The sequence below is a fragment of the Pectinophora gossypiella genome, chromosome 27, assembly GCF_024362695.1.
Source record: "Pectinophora gossypiella chromosome 27, ilPecGoss1.1, whole genome shotgun sequence".
NCBI lineage: Eukaryota > Metazoa > Arthropoda > Insecta > Lepidoptera > Gelechiidae > Pectinophora > Pectinophora gossypiella.
In genome coordinates this window covers 6,068,912-6,088,835 of record NC_065430.1, presented here as the reverse complement: position 1 = coordinate 6,088,835, position 19,924 = coordinate 6,068,912, and the positions used below count along the sequence as shown (strand labels likewise).

Below are 19,924 nucleotides of genomic sequence, written 5' to 3'. Positions count from 1 at the left end.
CAATTTAAATGTCGACCAAACTAACGACCTGCCCTGACTTTGTTCAATAATAAATTCACGCATTCACGAATCAAGGACCATTGAATATAAGAAGTAGAGTCAATAACTAAATCAATCATCATTCATTCGCTAACGACCTCCGTGGTCCAGTGGTTTGAGCGTTGGGCTCATGATCCGGAAGTCCTGGATTCGATTCCCGGTGGGGTCATATGACAAAAATTACTTTGAAGTCCCTACTTTGGTTAGGAAACTACAGGCTGGTCACCTGATTGTCCGAAAGTAATATGATCCGTGCTTCGGAACGCACGTTAAGCCTTTGGTCCCGGTTACTACTTACTGATGTAAGTAGTCGTTACATGGGCCATGTCAGGGGCTTTTGGCGGTTCAACAGTAACCCTGACACCAGGGTTGATGAGGTTGGGACTCCATCTCACAATCCACATCATAGTAGTAGTAGTAATAGGTATCTTGAATATTAGCACCTGGATGGCCTTGTGGTTATGTATTGTCTACAGTTGTTATCTATTGGTTTAGTACCTATTACGTTTTGGACTTTGCACTCTATAAAGCAAGTAACGTTCAAAGGTCGAAAATATCGAAGATTAAACTTGCCAATTTGTATAACAACACGAAGAATATTAACAAAATCATACAATATCAATATAAAAACACTTACATAAACAGCTTATTTACGTCCCACTGCTGGGCACAGGCCTCCCCTCAATCAACCGGAGGGGGTAAGGAGCATACTCCACCACGCTGCTCCAATGCGGGTTGGTGGAGGTGTTTTTACGGCTAATAGCCGGGACCAACGGCTTAACGTGCCCTCCGAAGCACGGAATCATCTTACTTTTTCGGACAATCAGGTGATTCAAGCCTGAAAAGTCCTTACCAAACAAAGGACAGTCTCACAAAGTGATTTCGACAATGTCCCCATCGGGAATCGAACCCGGACTTCCAGATCGTGAGCCTAACGCTCTAACCACTAGACCACGGAGGCTGTCATAAAAACACTTAATGTTACTTATGTAGATGTCCAACATAAAGCAACCGTCTAATAAGTTACGTCAAGAAAACAAACAAAACAAACCGTCCGTCCGACACGAAAAAAGGCAAATGAGTAATAATTACTCGTACGTATTTACAGTTTAAAAACTTTTATAGTCGGATCTTGACAGAGAAGCAAGAGAGGCGCACTTCTCGAGTAAACAGCTATTGTTTTCAACATAAAAACTAGTTTAATTGTGGGTGAGTAGTTATATAGAATAATTTACCATTACTTATTATACTTTATCGTCGTGGAGATCCTTGGGGGAGGCCTATGCCCAGCAGTGGGCGTCGTACGGCTGATGATGATGATGATTATACTTTATAATAATGACTAACCATCTACATAATAACATAACATAACATAACAAATATTTTATTGCTCAAACAGGAAAAAACAAAATACAAAACAAAAGAGAAATAGAATGAGTACAATAGGCGGCCTTATTGCTAAGTTTTAGTATTTATTGGATATGTATTTATTCGATATGTACTCATTATGGTACTCGGCACGCCGCTAAATTTGACTATCAGTTTAACATCGTAATCCATTAATAACAGGTCAATTTATCGTACTTAATTGTATCGATCTCTCTGAAGACTCCGAAATTGGAATACTTACCAAGATACTGTTAAAATATGCTATCAATAATCACAAGATTTCTTGTGGCTCTGTCCACCCCGTAAGAGATTAAAGGCGTAACTTTGTGTACCTACTTAATCATCTACTTTGCGTAGTAATATTATTGGCGAACCCTACTCTCGAGGTCATAGTGAGTCAGTCTGCATAAACGCTAAATGATAAGAAAATAATGTTTTTATCCATATTGTCAAACGTCATTATCAAATTATTCAGTATGTGATTTACTTCCAAAGGGTAAGACAGTCAGCTGTTTATCTTTTTCGTGTTTGTAGTTTTAATTTAATCATTTTGTCCTTATCGGTTTAATTGTATTGAATCCAATGTAGATGCATGCTTAAAATTAACTAATTTATACATTTTAATACTCCTGCATTGAGCATTAAGTATCTATTTAAGATATTACCAATTATTTTTCTAGATAAATATTATAAATTAATATGCATACTTTTTTGGTTAGGTTATTCCTTTTCCAGTCGACCTTGATCAAAATTTTAATAACACGTGCGTTCGGATACACGCTACGAAAATATTTGTGTACAATTCAAAAGCAGTGTTGCCAACTTTATTTTCACCAGCCCACCAAATGCGGCCGTGCAAACCACCAGAAACCACTAAAACTGAGCGGTCTCTCGAACCACCAGAATTTCACTAGATAAAATACATACTTACATAAACTCACGCCTATTTCCCACCGGGGTAAGCAGAAACTATAGAATCACTAGACAACCCAAAGCCGAATCAGTGCAATCAGATCGTGGGATGTTTTTTCCCCCTCTTTAGCGCCGCGTCATAGGTAAAGACGTGCTAGAGACACGGTAAATTATTCAATTATTATTAATAATGATTCCTTAATAATATACCATATAATTTGCACTTAGCAACTGGATCACCAGTGCTTTCGACTATTTGCAACCAATCCCTTAAAACTGGGTCATGTAACCAACAATCACGAAACTTTTGGGTGTACTGTGGCTTAGGCATCTTGATCTTACTCAATATGAAACTTATTGTATGTATTATGTACTAATAAATAAACTTTATATTGGTTCTTTCGCTCAAGTAACTCATAAACCATATTCGGTTGTGTTAGTGGTTAAATTCGTCACTTACCGCTAATTGGAAGGACTCTAATCCACTAAAAAATCCACTAGCCACTAAAACTAATATTTTTTCGCCGAACCACATGTCTAAACCACCAGATCTAGTGGAAAATCCACTAAGTTGGCAACACTGTTCAAAAGTGTTATCTTTTGTCATTTTTTTTTTGTTTTGGTTTTCCCCGAAGGGTAAGGCAAAGGGAACTATGCCCATACAGCCATGTCTGACGTATTTTTTTTCTTGATGATTAATGAAATGATGAAAGGTGATGATGATGAAACCTAAGCCCCCACCCTCGGAGTAGACTCCTACTCCGAACCCCAAACGAATTAACTCAAAAGTCCGCATAAACTTTTGAGTTATGAAGCGGCTTCCCGGCACGAAGCGAAAATAGGCAGATACACTTTGTTTATTGAATACTCCAATATAATAACACTCGCGAATGTCTTCCGACTAACTTAATGCGATCATTAACCACAAAACACCACTTCGTATTAATTATTTAGATTACTCAATGAAGAAAGCAACTGTCCCGTTCCCGTTTCCCGCCGAAAAGCCCCTATCTTTTGTCATTATTAGGGTAGATTAGGGTTTCATACCAAATTAGTAAAAAGGAACCCCTATGGTTATTTGATACGTAAAACAAATTTTCACTCACCATTCGATTTTTTTCCGGTTCGGTTAATTATCGGCTGATTAATTATCAATATCGTACATCAGTAAATAAATTGTATCAATGAAGGCACCTATAGATCTTTTTAGTAACTAATTTATTTTTTATTTCAGCATAATGAAGTCCACTATAAAGTTTTCTGAGACAGAAATAAGAATTAAGGTGCCGTGGGGAAACATAGCAGGTATGCAGATTATTTTGTGATGATTCAGGATTTTTTTGTACACTTACAATTTTATTAATAAAATACACAGTAATAAAGGTTAATATTCAACAGCCTGTGTGGTTTGAGCGTTGGGTTCACGATCCGGAGGTCCCGGGTGGGGACACATCACGAGAATCACTTTGTCATACCTAGTTTGGTTATAGGGCATTACAAGGCTGATCACCTGATTGTCCGAAAGAAAGATGATCCGTGCTTCGGAAGGCACGTTAAACCGTTGGTCCCGGCTACCACTTACTGATGTAAGTTAGTAGTCGTTACATAAGCCATGTCAGGGGCTTTTGGTGGCTCAATAGTAACCCTGACACTAGGGTTAAAGGGGTTGGTAATCCACCTCACAACCCACACGATTGAAGAAGACCTTGGCTTGGGCATCACTAATATAAGAGCCACGCTCTTCTCGGTGTAGCATTCTCCATTCTTGTCAATCAAAAGCCAATTATTTCGCTTCCTTATAACTGTTAAGAAAACCGTGATAGGTGGTGAACCGGGTTCGAACCGCCGCTCCCCGTTTGAGAAACAAACCAGTGAACCAAAGGAACACAGTCTTCTTCTTCTGTCGTGTTGGTTGTGAAATAGTGCACCAACCCCATCAACCCTGGTGTCAGGGTTACTATTGAGCCGCCAAAGGACCACAATGAGTTTTAATCTTTCTTTGTTTTTTCTCAGCGTTGACATGGGGCGATCACTCCAAACCCCCGGTGCTGCTGTGCCACGGCATGATGGACGTGTGTTCAGGCTTCCGGCCGCTTGTCGCTCTGCTGCCCCAAGTTTTTTTCTATGTCAGCATTGAACTACCAGGTCAAGCCTTTTTTAATGTGTTTTATTGTATGTGTATGTGGATAGAGCGTTGGGCTCACGATTTGGAGGTCCGGGTTCGATTTCCGATGGGGATATTGTCGAAATCACTTTATGAGACTGTTCTTTGTTTGGTATGGATATTGCAGACTTGAATCACCTGATTGAAAAATAAAGATGATTCCGTGCTTTCGGAGGGCACGTTAAGCCGTTGGTAACACCTCCACTAACCCGCAGTGGAGAAGCATCGTGGAGTATGCTCCATACCCCCTCCGGATGATTGAGGAGAGGCCTGTGGGTAGTAATTATTAACACAGCAACTGTTTTGCGTTTCCAGGGAATGGGAAGTCGGAGCAATTCCCGAAGCAAGCGCGGTACACCACAGCTGACTACGTACCGGTAGTATTAGCTGTCAAGAAACACTTTAACTGGGACCACTTTATTTATATAGGACATTCACTTGGCGCTGTCGTCGGTAAGATTATAATAATTAAATAATATAAGCTCACGACTATATCGCAATTGGGGTAGGCAGAGGTACAACCATCGTTATGAGCTTTTCTGTTAGACCAACGTGATAGGTGGCGAGCCGTATCGCCATCTGTAATGGTCGATAGCGAAGTGTGTTCAGTATTAGTGGTGGAAGATTTTCCCGGCTAGTTTATGCCATTCGCAATAAGTCACGTCAAAACAATATTATAAAAAGGTGTGGGTTTTCACTCTCACTCACACATTCATCGAAAAAGCAATATTGATTTGAAATTTATTGAGATGAATGTTAAAAATGAGAACAAACATTTCAAATGCTAAGCCCCCCCCCCCCCCACCTATTTACCTTTCTAATGACTAATAACATATTACATGGATCTTAAACATCGCTGCCGAAATGTGGGTTACTCGTAAAACCAATTTTTGTAACAGATTACTTTTGTAAATCTCTTTTTTTGAAATAAATATTGTCTATATAACATATACACTTAAAATAGAATAGAAATTCCACCTCTGCCTACCCTTTCGGGGATACAGGCGTGAAGTTGTTGTTTTGACATTTCAATCATTTCAGGTAAGTATTTCGACATTGCATACCCGGGAGTGATCACACGGATCGTCGAATTGGATCCGGTTCCTCTGTACAATGCATGGGCACCACGCAACTTCAATCATTGGTAAGTATTTAAATCTAAGCTGACGGCTGCATCCTTAGGGGCTGGGCAAAGCAACAACTGCACAGTTAAGTAGTCCAGTCGAAGAATACTCTTTTAGCAGTTTGCTAGGCTTTTTATTATTATTATTATGTTTGTCATTTCCATATCTCGGGACTATGGAGTCCCGGACTTTTGGAAGGCGTGCGTGGGGCCGAAGCCATATTATTATTTATTTTATTTTCAGACATGTGTCCATAGTTTGTTAGTAACAATTTTCTTACTCTCTAATGTTAGTAACTAAAAATAATGCACAAATCAGTCCTATCAGTCAGTATGGAGCTTCATCCACCTGCGCAGCAGTGGAGAGTCCCACCTGTCTGCGAACACACTTTAGGTTTAAAACACCATATTAAATAATTAGTAGGTACAAACAGAAAAACACTGGAACATACCGAAAATTAAGTGTATTTTATACTATCTTGTGTTTGTGTGTACTGCTATCAATGCACTTTAATAAATAAATCAATAAATAATAAAAAAACTATTATTTAAAATCTTTTAATCACTTTATTCTTCCATTATAAATAATTGTACGGAACCCACATTAATAATCTCCGATCTAGTCTTGGCATCATCGGTATTCTTCCATAATTATTTATTTTTCGTATTTTTTTTTGTAAAAAACTTAGTATTAAAAATCTTTGTTGTTCTCATAGTATACCTAATATTATAATAAATAAATAAACTAAGTAGAAGAGAAGTCTGCCTGAAAAAACACCTACTTAATACTTTAAAAGCAAACAAAATGGCCGTACGCAACTCGATAAAAATTACAAGGCACAATTTTACTATCAGTCTCAAGATTAATATGATAATTATTATTAGTAAGTACTCGTGAGCTTATGTTAAATACCATATTTTGTAATTTCAGGTATCACACATACTACGGCGATTATTATCAGGAAGATACTCATAGAAAGTACAACGGGCCGGCTGAAACTGCGCCGAAGTATACTTATGAAAAGGTAGAATATTGTTTTATACTTAAAAGCTACTACAGTATATTTCGGATACTCCTCACTATGGTGTAAGAAAACCTGCCGGGTCTGCATGACAACCGTGCCGCGCGCCGCGCGAATTATATAGAGCGCTTCGACCAATAGCCGTTTGACGTCCATCTACGTAGATAGCATTCGTATCGCTTATTGGTCGAAGCGCTCAATATAATTGGCGCCAAGGTCTTTGTTGGCGCCGCGCGCGGTGCGGTTACCGTGCAGAGCCTACAGGTATGCTCAATCCTATGACAAGCCGCCATTGCTAGCCCTTGATAACGTAAGTGTTACCATTAAATTGTTATCTCCAACATTCCAAGGACGTAAATTTTATTATTGAAAATTAAGTGAATTACTGACTAATGTATTTAATTACTATTACTTGTCACATATATGGTGGTCACAGTGAAAAACATTCAACGTGGGTAATTTAATTTTTACGAAATGGCAACGCTGTGTGGGATTACGTCAGCTGGGCTAACCTTGAAATGCTATACTAACTAGCTGTCACTTTTGAGCATACTTGTGAGCTTAGCACCGTAAGCGCGCGACTCTTTCTCGCCCCGACATACGTCACCCGTCACTCTCTCACGGTATTGCACAGAAAGAGACAGATGATCTCTGTCGCGGCGAGAAAGAGTCGCGTGCTTACGGTGCTAAGCCTGCTGGTTTTCTTATACCATGCTCCATACCATAGAATAAGGAATGTTTTCCAGGCTCTGGATTTGATGATGAACTTCCGAGGATTGACCAAAGAGGGTGCTGATCACGTGTTGGAGAGGTCTCTGGAGCCCGCAGAAGATGGCCTGTTCAGGTATGCTCTGTTCATCTTATCTTTTAAGTAAGGGTGTTTTTCACACACACACACTGGCACGCACGCACACACACACACACACACACACACACGCTCGCACGCACACACACACACACACACACACGCACGCACGCATTTATGAAATTGTAGGTACAAATATAAAACTTTTATGGTAGAGCGGAGTCTCCTAATACAAGCATATGCCTGGTGAAAAGCAGATTCCAACCCTTACTTAATGCTATGTACCAAATGTTACTGCCATAAACTATTTTTAATATTATTTTCTGTTCCATATTATTGAATCACCTGATTATCCGAAAAAGTAAGATAATTCTGTGCCGGCTATGAGCCGTAGAAACACCTCCACCAACCCGCAGTGGAGCAGCGTGGTGGAGTATGCTTCATACCCCCTCCGGTTGATTGAGGGGCCTGTGCCCAGCAGTGGGACGTATATAGGCTGTCTATGTTATGTTATCAACTCAGAATCATGTTCTGAATCATCCCTCGAAGTTCTATTACGATGCCACTAACACCCTGTACACCCTTCTCTTCCAGATTCACATACGACCAGCGTCAGAAGAAGATAACCTTACTGCCTCTAAGTCCAGAATACATGAAGGACCTCTACACTTCAGTATCCACGCCAACCTTAACCATACTATCGAGTGTCCTGATCGAGCTTGGCGCATACCACGACACTCCCTTCGTCCAAGACCCTGGGGCTTGGCCAAATAAAAACTACACAGTCAAAGTGGTTACTGGTGGGCACGACGTCCATATAAATAATCCAGAATTATTAGTAGACGATGTTGCCAAGTTTCTACTTGAGGTTAAGGCTAAATTATAACGGCATTGTATAGTATTATTATTATTGGGTCATCATCATCATCAGCCCATTAACGTCCCCACTGCTGGGGCACGGGCCTTCCCTATGGATGGATAGGGAGATCGGGCCTTAAACCATCACGCGGGCCCAGTGCGGATTGACGGTTATTAACGACTGCTAATGCAGCCGGGACCAACGGCTTAACGTGCCTTCCGAAGCACGGAGGAGCTCGAGATGAAAACTTTTTTTTTGTGGTCACCCATCCTATGACCGGCCTTTGCCTTTATTATTGGGTATGGCTGACAAAAATAAAATATCCTGCGTGGATCATATATCCAGCTTAAGCTCCCCTAACCAAGTCTCTGCCGCATCCGTCACACAATGCAGCCCGGCTATGCCACCTGGCAACCGGTGAAGAGGGCACTCGTTCACTATGTGAGATATGGTTTGATCCGGGTGACCACATTCACAGTATAGTATTATACAGCCATTGGCCCCGATTCCTGCAGACACCTCCTAATTTTACTTTAAGTTATACCTGTCATTTTCTTACCCGCCGAAAAGGAAAGGGACGGATGATTGACAGCTCTTAATTTTAGGAAGAATGAGTAAATGAATGAATAACCCGGGCGAATTAAAAGGTATCTCGGTGTATGCAAACCGTTTGACGTGTGCTGTCAACTTAATACTGTCGGGTTATTGGCCAATGTAAAATTTTTAGACGGTTGTTTTAGATTTGTGCTTAAAATTGACGTGTGTTTCATAAAATTTATGCTTGTCGATTACCCGTCCCTTTCCTTTTCGGCGGATAAGAAAATGACAGAAATAACTTATAATAAAATTAGATGGTATTTATAGGAATTAGCACCATTATACTCCTAGGCAGCTATGTTTAACTCCCATGTAATAGGGGCGAGCCATCAACCGGGCACAAATCTTGGAAACCACGTGATATCAATTATGTATGATCCAAACATGAATTCCGACTAATGAGTCGGTGGTTCAAAGCCCGAAAAAATAAATTAAAAAAAAATGTTTCGTAAATAAGTTTTTTATTTGGAGTAAATATACCTAAGTATTCGCTCCAAGGTTGCAGATTTTCAAATGTAAAAAATAAATAATAATAATGTGTGTGTGTGTGTGTGTGTATAATAATGTGTGTAATGGTTCCAATTTGTAAATGTTTGTTTCCTTTTGTTGGTTGCCTGGAAGAAATTGCTCTAGAGCAATAAGGCCGCCCAAATTGTACTGTATTCATGTGTTATCAAGTATATTTGATTTGATTTTCGAGAAGTCGAAGTTCTTTCAAATTAAGATCCTTCTCTCATGTGGGTTTGAGGCGGATGACCAACCTCATCAACCCAGGTATCAGGGTTACTATTGAGCCGCCATAGGCCTCCGATATTGCTCAATTCAGATCCATTTATTATTTCTCAGGGCGTCGTACCGAAAGGGTAAAAACGGGACCCCTATTTACTAAGACTTCGCTGTCTGTCTGTCCGTCCGTCTGTCACCAGGCTGTATCACAAGAACCGCGGTAGCTAGACAGGTGAAATTTTCATAAATTAAGTATGTATTTTTGTTGTCGTTATAACAAAAAATACTAAAAACAAAATAAAATACATATTTAAGCGGTCTCCCGTACTAAAAACGAAATTTTATACGTATTTTTGTTTACCTAATGGTACGGAACCCTTCGTGCGTAAGTCCAACTAGCACTTGGCTGGTTTTATTCACTATTTAAATATGTTATCACAGTTTCGATACAGCGAATTCTCTTTTCAAAAAAGCGGTGACGTCACTCGCTATTCGCTCAGGATTGGTCAAATGAACGTCATGTGTGCCCTCGACGATTCTATATTCGAAATTTTTTACTTTTTTTCTCATTTCCTCGATCATTCTGCCGACTTCTAAAGATGCGTGCTTCTTGACACTAGATGTCGCTTCCACAAAAAGCGTAGGAGGTATATTCGTGTACAGTTTTAAACAAAATTCGTTCGGTAGATTCAAATGTGTGAGGTTCTTAAGGCGTTTATCCCATGACAATCTGAAAAAAGAAAAAAACAATACTTACAGGATGTTAGTCTTCTTCTTATCGTAAGGGTTGCGAGGTAGAATACCAATCTCATCAACCCTGGTGTCAGGGTTATGATTGAGACGCCAAAGGCCCCTGACATGGCTCATGCAACGATTACTCACTTAAATCAGTAAATAGTAACCGGGACCAACGGCTTAACGTGCCTTCCGAAGCACGGATCAGGGTGTTAGTGACATCGCGTCATGATATTTTGTTTTGTTTTTTAATTATATGAAATTATTTTTTTTTTTTGCAATGGAACATTACATTTGATATTAATTCAGAATAATGAGCTGAACCATCCCCCAGTATTCGTTACGATATCACTTACACCTCCTACAAATATATACAGGTAGCCATAAGTAAGAGTTCGTATGGGTGTTAGGTGTTAGTGACCGCAAAAGTTAAATTTTCATGAATTCCGACAAAGAATTCCACTTGATATCAACTCAGAATCATGGTCTGAATCATCCCCCTCAGTATTCGTTACGATGTCACTAACACCCTGTATAGGCCGTTTACGTTATGTGACCTACCTATATACATCCTGTCCGATTTCCCGTAGATTCCTTGACAATACCAACTCCGCGAGGTCCTCAGTCAACCCCCGAGCCTTAAGAACAGCATCTAACGCTTTTCTCTTGCTATAAACCCTGTCATCATTGTTCATACTATTATAGTTACTGTAATACTTGTCATAAATTGTGTAAAACGATTGATAAGGTTTGTATATTAAATTCTGGAGAGCAGGACCAATGTCCAAGAATAGAAACTTAGTTATATGGTTCGGGCGGACAGCGTTGTAGTAAAGTCCTGCAAAAAACAAAATAAAATTAACAAATACATACACACATACATAAACTCACGCCCGTAATCCCTAATGGGGTGGGCAGAGCCGCAAGTAATCAAAGACAACTTGCAGCCACTGTTGATACGATGTAAGCTGGATATGATGAACCTTATGGTGATAAGGGATCACCCTATCGCCCATAACATTAGTCCATCATGTTAGAGGACACAATCCCTCTGTCGGTTTTTACGACATGCCCGGGAAGACAAGCAGCTGAACGTGTTCTATGTTTTAAATTAACAAATATGTATAGATATTTAAGAATAAGAATAAAATAAATTTATTGCCAGTAACAATTTACATTTGCTATAAGAACAAGAGGAGCTCGGTGGCGCAGCGGTAAACGCGCTCGGTCTGCGATTGTTGAAGTTAAGCAACTTTCGCAAAGGCCGGTCATAGGATGGGTGACCACAAAAAAAACAAAAGTTTTCATCTCGAGCTCCTCCGTGCTTCGGAAGGTACGTTAAGCCGTTGGTCCCGGCTGCATTAGCAGTCGTTAATAACCATCAATCCGCACTGGGCCCGCGTGATGGTTTAAGGCCCGATCTCCCTGTCCATCCATAGGGAAGGCCCATGCCCCAGCAGTGGGGACGTTAATGGGCTGATGATGATGATAAGAACAAGCTGAGCCATCCTTTTGCCCGTATTCGTAATATTCATAATTACCTTGTTCTTATAGTAAATGTAAATTGTTACTGGCAATAAATTTATTTTATTCTTATTCTTAAACATCTTTCTTTATACATATAAAATCGATCGCAAATTCGAGATCCCGCGGGATTGGAAATATCAATCCTGCGAGATCCCGAAATTTTCGGTGGGAAATAGGTATGAGTTTAAAATAATATCTGCAAAAGAAATCACAGACCTTTTCATTTTTATACCTCACATAAACAGCCTATATACGTCCCACTGCTGGGCACAGGCCTCTCCTCAACCAACCGGAGGGGGTATGGAGCATACTCCACCACGCTGCTCCAATGCGGGTTGGTGGAGGTGTTTTTACGGCTTATAGCCGGGACCAACGGCTTAACGTGCCCTCCGAAGCACGGAATCATCTTACTTTTTCGGACAATCAGGTGATTCAAGCCTGAAAAGTCCTTACCAAACAAAGGACAGTCTCACAAAGTGATTTCGACAATGTCCCCATCGGGAATCGAACCAGGACCTCCAGATCGTGAGCCTAGCACTCTAACCACTAGACCATGGAGGCTGTTATTTTATAACTTATTCCTTACCAATCTCTCCTCCCATTGAATGTGATAAATACACAAAGCTTTTCCACTGTAAATGCTTCACTACCACGTCCAAAGCGATCACGAAATGAAACCTCGACAGCATTACTCCTGAAATAAAAAATATGATGACACATCTGAATTCCGGGTACATTCCAACAATATATGGTAAAGGTCAAGGATTTAATTTAGTTTATTAAAAAAAATATGGATTTGAGTTCAAAAAACAACGAACCTACAGGAAACGGGTCAGATTTTCCGTGACCGGGCAGATCAAACGCCACATAGTGGTACTCATTGGGCAAAAGTCCCAACAGTGGGACGAATGTCGCTGCACTGTCCTGCCGTCCGTGGACTAACAGTACTGGCTCTCCAACTGGTGAACCCCAGGAAATCACTGGAATGAGAAAAGTTAAAAAAGAATAATATACCTAACCATAGAACTCATATAGCAAATAGACCAACTCAAAAAAAAAAGAAATCTCCGTAAAAAAGTGTCTGTGGCGCATCTTGTCATAAAAAACAGTGTGTAAGGACACAGTAAAACTGATATTGCACTTTATAATGTGTAAAATTTGTTTTATTTTGAGTTTTGTGTATTTGTTTTTTTTTTATTCTTATTTTTAACGAGGCTTTGACCACCCTGTGTGATCATGCCAGCCTCATAGGTGCTTTCGTGTATTTGTTTTAATTTTATGTTTGTTTTGTGTGATAAGTCCATTTTTGTTCTGTAAGTAACTATTTTGTTTATGGTGTAAATAAAGTTTTTTAATACTATATTTACACAGCCATAGTATTTTAATTTGAGGGAACGAAAATATAATGTATTTACAACACGGTTAGTACACTTTTTTAGAAATACTCCTTAGTATTTATTTAAAGAACAACAGTGAATTAAAAAATCATATTTTTTTATTACAAAATGTCCAGGGTTCGAATAAATTCGGAATAATGTTGTAAACTTAGTAATATGTATTACATGTATAAATAAATACTGAGTTGGCAAATTATAAGTTAAAAAAAAAATGTGTAAAATTACGTGTCTTTCTAAATTAATTTATACACAATAAAATATCTTAACTTATCTTAATATTATTACCATGCTAAGGTGATTTAATTACTTTTACATAATACATTTTAGAGTTCTGAATATACATCAAAAGAGGCTGCAAGTTTTTTTCCGGTAATGTTTATTTCTGCTAACTATTTTATAGATCATATATATGTAGACTTAGGAATGTTTGTAACTAGTTTCCTGTACTTATAAGTGTCCAGAAGTAATTAAATCAAATTGGACTTTGTATTCGTGAACGTAACTGTAGTATTATAAGTTTTTAATACTTACATGCCAGTTTTCCCCACGGCGCTTGCATAAACCATTCTTTTAAAACTTCTTTCATTATTATTTACTGTAATTTGTTCTAAGAAAACTATTAAGAAGTAGGTATTAAAATCTATTTCATAATATAACCTCGAAATTCACTATTTGACAATCAGATGATTTTGATAGTATAGTTTTAATGTGATTTGCAACAGTACATAATACTATACAGCCTTGTCGTAAACGTATTGAAATGATTTCAAAAGAAAATTATATTTATTCATTTATTTAATAACTTTATCTAATACTTTAAAATAAAACGACTAGTAGAGTTACAATGCACATTATAATCGTTACAGGTTTTACGTTATAGGTTTTAAATACGTATTACGTAAAATGAAACGAATTAATAATTCAGTTGGCGCCAAAAATGTATTCGAAAGTTTTAAACTTTCCATTTGAAGGTATGACCTACTTAAAATAGGGGAAATTATACAAAAACTCCTTTTAAAGTTTGGATTTAATATATTGAAGACATTTATTATCGCTTTTAAGTCGAAAAATTACGTAATCTACGAAAAAATCGTCATAATTTTTATACAAATTGTGTTTTTCTCTGGGACTGAATTTATTTTTTCTGCGTATTTCCATAAATCCTTGTACGTATAAATCTTCTAAAGGTATCTCGATTTGTTTTATATTTTCTTCATTTTCACACTGCCTCTTCAGTTTTCTAGATATTATTGACTGTATGTTCATAACACCGGAATCTGACAGCGATCTGAAAAAAAAAAACAATCAACTTAATACATACACATACGGCTTTTTGGCGGGAAACGGGAACGGGACAGTTGCTTTCTTCATTGAATAATCTAAATAATTAATACGAAGTGGTGTTTTGTGGTTAATGATCGCATTAAGTTAGTCGGAAGACATTCGCGAGTGTTATTATATTGGAGTATTCAATGAACAAAGTGTATCTGCCTATTTTCGCTTCGTGTCAGGAAGCCGCTTCATAACTCAAAAGTTTATGCGGACTTTTGAGTTAATTCGTTTGGGGTTCGGAGTAGGAGTCTACTCCGAGGGTGGGGGCTTAGGTTTCATCATCATCACCTTTCATCATTTCATTAATCATCAAGAAAAAAAAATACGTCAGACATGGCTGTATGGGCATAGTTCCCTTTGCCTTACCCTTCGGGGAAAACAAAAACAAAAAAAAAAAAAAACATACACATACATAAACTCACGCCTATTTCCCATCGGGGGTAAGCAGAGACTATGGAATTCACTTTGCTTCAATTCTGAGACACTTCTATCTTGATTTCTCCATATATTTTTTTTAAAGAACGTCTAGGGCCCTGTGCCGAGGTGTTTCTAGCAGCTTCTTTTCCCCGGCTATACAGGTTGTTAGAAGCTGCAGTAGTTTTAGGCGGATGAGACGTTCGTTATGTAAAAATTGACGATTCAAAGTGTAACTATGTTACCTACTGAATACAGATATTTTTGAATTTGAATTTATCAAATGTTTCATGCACGCACGCTGGTTCAGATTAGATCAGATTAGTATTAAACATTCATAATCATCATTAATTTACGACTTGACCACGCCGGCGTGGTCGATGATTTCCTTCATTCAGTGGTTATTAACTCTTTCAAATATTATCTTCTCAGACGACTCTCTAAGCGGAGATTCGCGTCCAACTGGGCACCCAGGTCTGTTGTCTTAAATTTGTACCGGGTGAGAGCCCTCAGCGCTCCCCATTTGTCCGGCCAAGTAGTTAATGCCATTTGCGATAAATATACAATAAGTCACGTCAAAAAAAAGGTAATTGTTAATCATTTATGATCTATTAAAAATTAAAAAAAATAAAAAAAAAACATAGAACACGTTCAACTGCTTCTCTTCCCGGGCATGTCGTAAAAACCGACAGAGGGATTGTGTTCTCTAACATGATGGACTAATGTTATGGGCGATAGGCTGATCCCTTATCACCATAAGGTTCATCATATCCATCTTTAGACTTCGTATCAACAGTGGCTGCAAGTTGTCTTTGATTACTTGTGGCTCTGCCCACCCCATTAGGGATTACGGGAGTGAGTTTATGTATGTATGTATGTTATGATCTATTCGGTTCTGTTAATAGGAAAATTTAAATAAAGAATATTATAACTAACCTTTCCATAAGCCGTCGTAGCCCTGTTGCTAGAACGCTTGTCTCTTACCTACTTTGAGGTCGCAGGTTCGAATCCAGCACAGGCCTAAACCAATGATAGCCGAATTTGTTTTCGAATTCATGTTTGGATCATAAATGATTATCACGTGCTCAGCGGTGAAGGAAAACATCGTGAGGAAACCCACCCCGAGAAATACATTGTCGGAGGTATGCGACCTAACCTGTATTGGGCTGGTTTTCCCTTCGCGGGTTAGAAGGTCAGACAGGCAGTCGCTTCTGTAAAAAACCGGACCTGACAAATGTCCAGGTTAGGTAAGCGTACCCTGTGAAGAACGGGATAATGCTAGGGTGACGATGATGATAACTAACCGGTCCATCGCTGTGTATTTAAGAACCCAGGTATCGAAGTCAGTAAACAGCTCTTGAAGTCCTTTTAATCCAATATTATTTACATAAGTTGCATCTGCAAAAATAATAATATTATTATAAATACATACTCAAGACAGATAACCTCAGACAGCCTCCGTAGTCCAGTGGTTTGCGCGTTGGGCTCACGAGCCGGAGATCCCGGGTTGAAATCCCGGCGGGGATGTATCACAAAAATCACTTTGTGATCTCTAGTTTGGTTAGGACATTACAGGCTTGTATCACTTGATTGTCCGAAAAAGTAAGATGATTCCGTGTTTCGGATCGCACGTTAAGCCGTTGGTGCCAGCTATTAGCCTTCGTGGTCCAGTAATTTGAGCGTTTAACATTGATTGTCTTAAAGTGATTCGTTACATGAGGCATGTCATGCCTTTGGCGGCTCAATAGTAACCCTGAAACCAGGGTGGGGGTTGGTAATCCTCAACCCACACGACAGAAGAAGACCACAGAGACAATGACACATTTGTCCGGACAAGTAGTGAATGCCATCCACGCCTTATCCATAATAAAGCTAGCATAGCGGCACGGGATGAAAATAATTATAATAAAAATAATCAGTGGAAATCCGTGGTCTTATTTACCCCAAGGGGAAATAGCCGTGATCTTGCTTATGTACATAACATAAACAGCCTATATACGTCCCACTGCTGGGCACAAGCCTCCCCTCAATCAACCGGAGGAGGTATGGAGCATACTCCACCACGCTGCTCCACTGCGGGTTGGTGAAGGTGTTTTTACGGCTAATAGCCGGGACCAACAGCTTAACGTGTCCTCCGAAGCACGGAATCATCTTACTTTTTCAGACAATCAGGTGATTCAAGCCTGAAAAGTCCATACCAAACAAAGGACAGTCTCACAAAGTGATTACGGCTTCTGAACTTCCGGAAGGAGTTAGGTTGGTACAATGGGCCATCTTAGAGTCTAAATGCGGAAAACAGAGCCCACTAACTAACTAACTAACTAGATGAAATGATTCCATAATTATCTATCAATTACAGGTAACTACGTAAACTCGTTAAAGGTCAATTATTACCACTCCAATGCCGTTTTTTTATGTGACTCAAGTAGGCAATGTAATCTCGATCTCGCGAGATCTTGTAAAATTTTTCGAGATCAATCCCGAAGCATAATATGACGTTTTACTAGGTGTAAAACGAATTGATCGAGTTAAAAACACTGTGCTGCGCTCAAAAACCGGTATAGCTGATGTTGGCAGGAAGACCGCCAGGCTAAAGTGGGACTGGGCTGGACACGTGTGCCGCATGCATCCGGAACGATGGGCAAAGATCATCACGCACTGGGTACCACAGGACGGACACCGTAGACGTGGTAGACCCCGGAAACGATGGCGCGATGATCTCGACGGTTATCGAATAGACTGGATAGAGCTCGCACAGAACCGGGATACTTGGAAAAATATGGGGAGGCCTTTGCTCAGCAGTGGGATCATATAGGCTAATAATAATAATAATAATATGACGAGATCCCATTCGAGATTGACGGGATTTGGCGAATATCCTTGAGTTATACTTTTTGTTTTGCTTACTTATATTTCCAAAGAAAACTTAATTATTTAGTTAATAATATTGAAGAAATAGAGGAGCTCGGTGGCGCAGCGGTTAACGCGCTCGGTCTGCGATTGTTGAAGTTAAGCAACTTTCGCAAAGGCCGGTCATAGGATGGGTGACCACAAAAAAAAAGTTTTCATCTCGAGCTCCTCCGTGCTTCGGAAGGCACGTTAAGCCGTTGGTCCCGGCTGCATTAGCAGTCGTTAATAACCACCAATCCGCGCTGCGCCCGCGTGATGGTTTAACGCCCGATCTCCCTATCCATCCATAGGGAAGGCCCGTGCCCCAGCAGTGGGGCGTTAATGGGCTGATGATGATGAATTAACATAACATAAACAGTCTATAAATCCACAGAACGCCTCCCCTCAATCAACCGGAGGAGGTATGGAGCATACTGCTCCAATGCGGGGTTGGTGGAGGTTTTAAGGCTAATAGTCGGCACCAACGGCTTAACGTGCGATCCGAAGCACGGAATCATCTTACTTTTCGGACAATTAAGTGATACAAGCCTACAATGTCATTACCAAACAAAGAACAGTTCTTATATACTTAGTGATTTCGAAAATGTCTCCATCGGGATTTGAACCCAGACCTCCAGATCGTGAGCCTAACGCTCTAACCAATTAGACGTCCGAGGGTTTTACGGACAATTCTCATTTTTTTGCCGTGACTTATTGTTGATGGCATTAACTACTTGGCCGGACAAATGGGGAGCGCTGAAGGCTCTCACCCGGTAGTAAATTTAAGATAACAGGCTGCCTGTTGGGTGCAAACCTCGACTCCGGGCGTCATCTGATACGATACGATTTAAAAAAAAAGGAAAGAAAGGAAAACATGAAACAGTAGGACTAGGGCCCTGTGCTGGGAGGTTTTCTGGCCACGTCTTTCCCTCAGCGTTACAGATTCCGATGTGGTAGTAGTTTTACAGCTAGTTACATAATATGTAATTTAATTTTTTGACGTTCAAAAAACGCTAACTTTGTAAGCAAATTTTGAAAAATAAATATTTTTGAATTATACTTATATTTGAAAGAATTAATCAAAAATCTGTCTTTACAAATAAACTATTTAATAAATAAATAAAGTTAAGTAAGTACTTACCACTTAGGTATATATTCGTCATTTTATTTTACTTTCCAATTATTCTTTCCACCCACCACTACTGGTGTAAACCAAGTAAGTAAACTCATTCACATCGACACTAATAATTACAACTGTTTTGTTGTTTCAATATCAATAATATTTATAACTCATTCGCTAGTGTTGTTATGTCGATAAGTAAACAAACACTGACGACAAGATAGCATTTGGACCTTTACTGTAGTGACGTGACCGATAAGATGTGATATCGATAAAGAAATAATTGTGTAAGTAATTATTACAAAAAAATAATAATTTGCTTAATACAAGATAATTATTATGATCGAAACTCATAAGCTGATTATGTAAGTTTATATCAGATAATATATAAAAACAGTAAATTATGTCGCAGTATATTCAAATAGAGTTGTTTCCAAGTAGTTAAAACAGTTATTTTTTTACTAAACGTCAAAACACAAAATCACTTAAGGGAAGGGTTTGTATTCCGTGTTCACAGGGTCCGCTTACCTAACCTGAAGATTTGACAGGTCCGGTTTTTACAGAAGCGACTGCCTGTCAAACCTTGCAATCCGTGAAGGGAAAACCAGCCCAATACAGACTAGGTACGTACCTCCGAAAATGCATTTCTCAAGAATGTGGGTTTCTTCACGATGTTTTCCTTCACCGCAGAGCACTTAATAAACATTGATGAACCAATTATGAATTCGAAAACAAATTCGACAATCATTAGTTTAGGCCTGAGCTGGATTCGAACCTGCGACCTCAAATTGAGAGGCAAGCGTTCCACCAACTGGGCATTTCTCGGCGATGTGGGTTCCCTCACGAAACACGTGGTTTTTACAATAAATCTATG

General features: G+C 39.3%; 2 protein-coding genes across 4 annotated transcripts; one reads left to right on the top strand and one right to left on the bottom strand.

Annotated features, from left to right (window-relative positions):
• The first annotated feature begins 1,114 nt into the window (after positions 1-1,114).
• Positions 1,115-9,612, top strand: LOC126378955 (serine hydrolase-like protein). 2 transcript variants are annotated; one of them, XM_050027506.1, is made up of 8 exons: positions 1,115-1,248; positions 3,575-3,645; positions 4,354-4,485; positions 4,820-4,957; positions 5,546-5,648; positions 6,559-6,652; positions 7,396-7,493; positions 8,049-9,612. In XM_050027506.1, exons 2-8 carry the CDS (start codon positions 3,579-3,581, stop codon positions 8,338-8,340), a joined length of 924 nt encoding a protein of 307 aa, XP_049883463.1. In that variant the 5' UTR covers positions 1,115-1,248; positions 3,575-3,578; the 3' UTR covers positions 8,341-9,612. The 2 variants fall into 2 exon arrangements, with proteins under 2 accessions (XP_049883463.1, XP_049883462.1); XM_050027505.1 differs by lacking the exon at positions 1,115-1,248 and adding an exon at positions 1,782-1,924.
• LOC126378961 (serine hydrolase-like protein) lies at positions 9,355-19,271 on the bottom strand. 2 transcript variants are annotated; one of them, XM_050027513.1, is made up of 7 exons: positions 19,072-19,271; positions 16,346-16,439; positions 13,827-14,583; positions 12,717-12,878; positions 12,485-12,592; positions 10,933-11,209; positions 9,355-10,366 (listed from the first exon to the last, which is right to left on the bottom strand). In XM_050027513.1, the coding sequence occupies exons 3-7, from the start codon at positions 13,879-13,881 to the stop codon at positions 10,072-10,074; spliced, it is 897 nt and encodes a 298-aa protein (XP_049883470.1). In that variant the 5' UTR covers positions 13,882-14,583; positions 16,346-16,439; positions 19,072-19,271; the 3' UTR covers positions 9,355-10,071. The 2 variants fall into 2 exon arrangements, with proteins under 2 accessions (XP_049883470.1, XP_049883471.1); XM_050027514.1 differs by lacking the exon at positions 16,346-16,439.
• Between the last annotated feature and the right edge of the window lie 653 nt (positions 19,272-19,924).

Excerpts from the sequence above, each read along its gene's own strand:
- LOC126378955 (XM_050027506.1), top strand. The coding sequence starts at position 3,579 with ATGAAGTCCACTATAAAGTTTTCTGAGACAGAAATAAGAATTAAGGTG. Across the intron at positions 4,958-5,545 it reads TTCACTTGGCGCTGTCGTCG|GTAAGTATTTCGACATTGCA; the intron begins GTAAGATTATAA and ends CAATCATTTCAG. Across the intron at positions 7,494-8,048 it reads GCAGAAGATGGCCTGTTCAG|ATTCACATACGACCAGCGTC; the intron begins GTATGCTCTGTT and ends CTTCTCTTCCAG.
- LOC126378961 (XM_050027513.1), bottom strand. The coding sequence starts at position 13,881 with ATGAAAGAAGTTTTAAAAGAATGGTTTATGCAAGCGCCGTGGGGAAAA. Across the intron at positions 11,210-12,484 it reads TTCAATGGGAGGAGAGATTG|GACTTTACTACAACGCTGTC; the intron begins GTAAGGAATAAG and ends TGTTTTTTGCAG. Across the intron at positions 10,367-10,932 it reads ATCGGACAGGATGTATATAG|ATTGTCATGGGATAAACGCC; the intron begins GTAGGTCACATA and ends TTCTTTTTTCAG.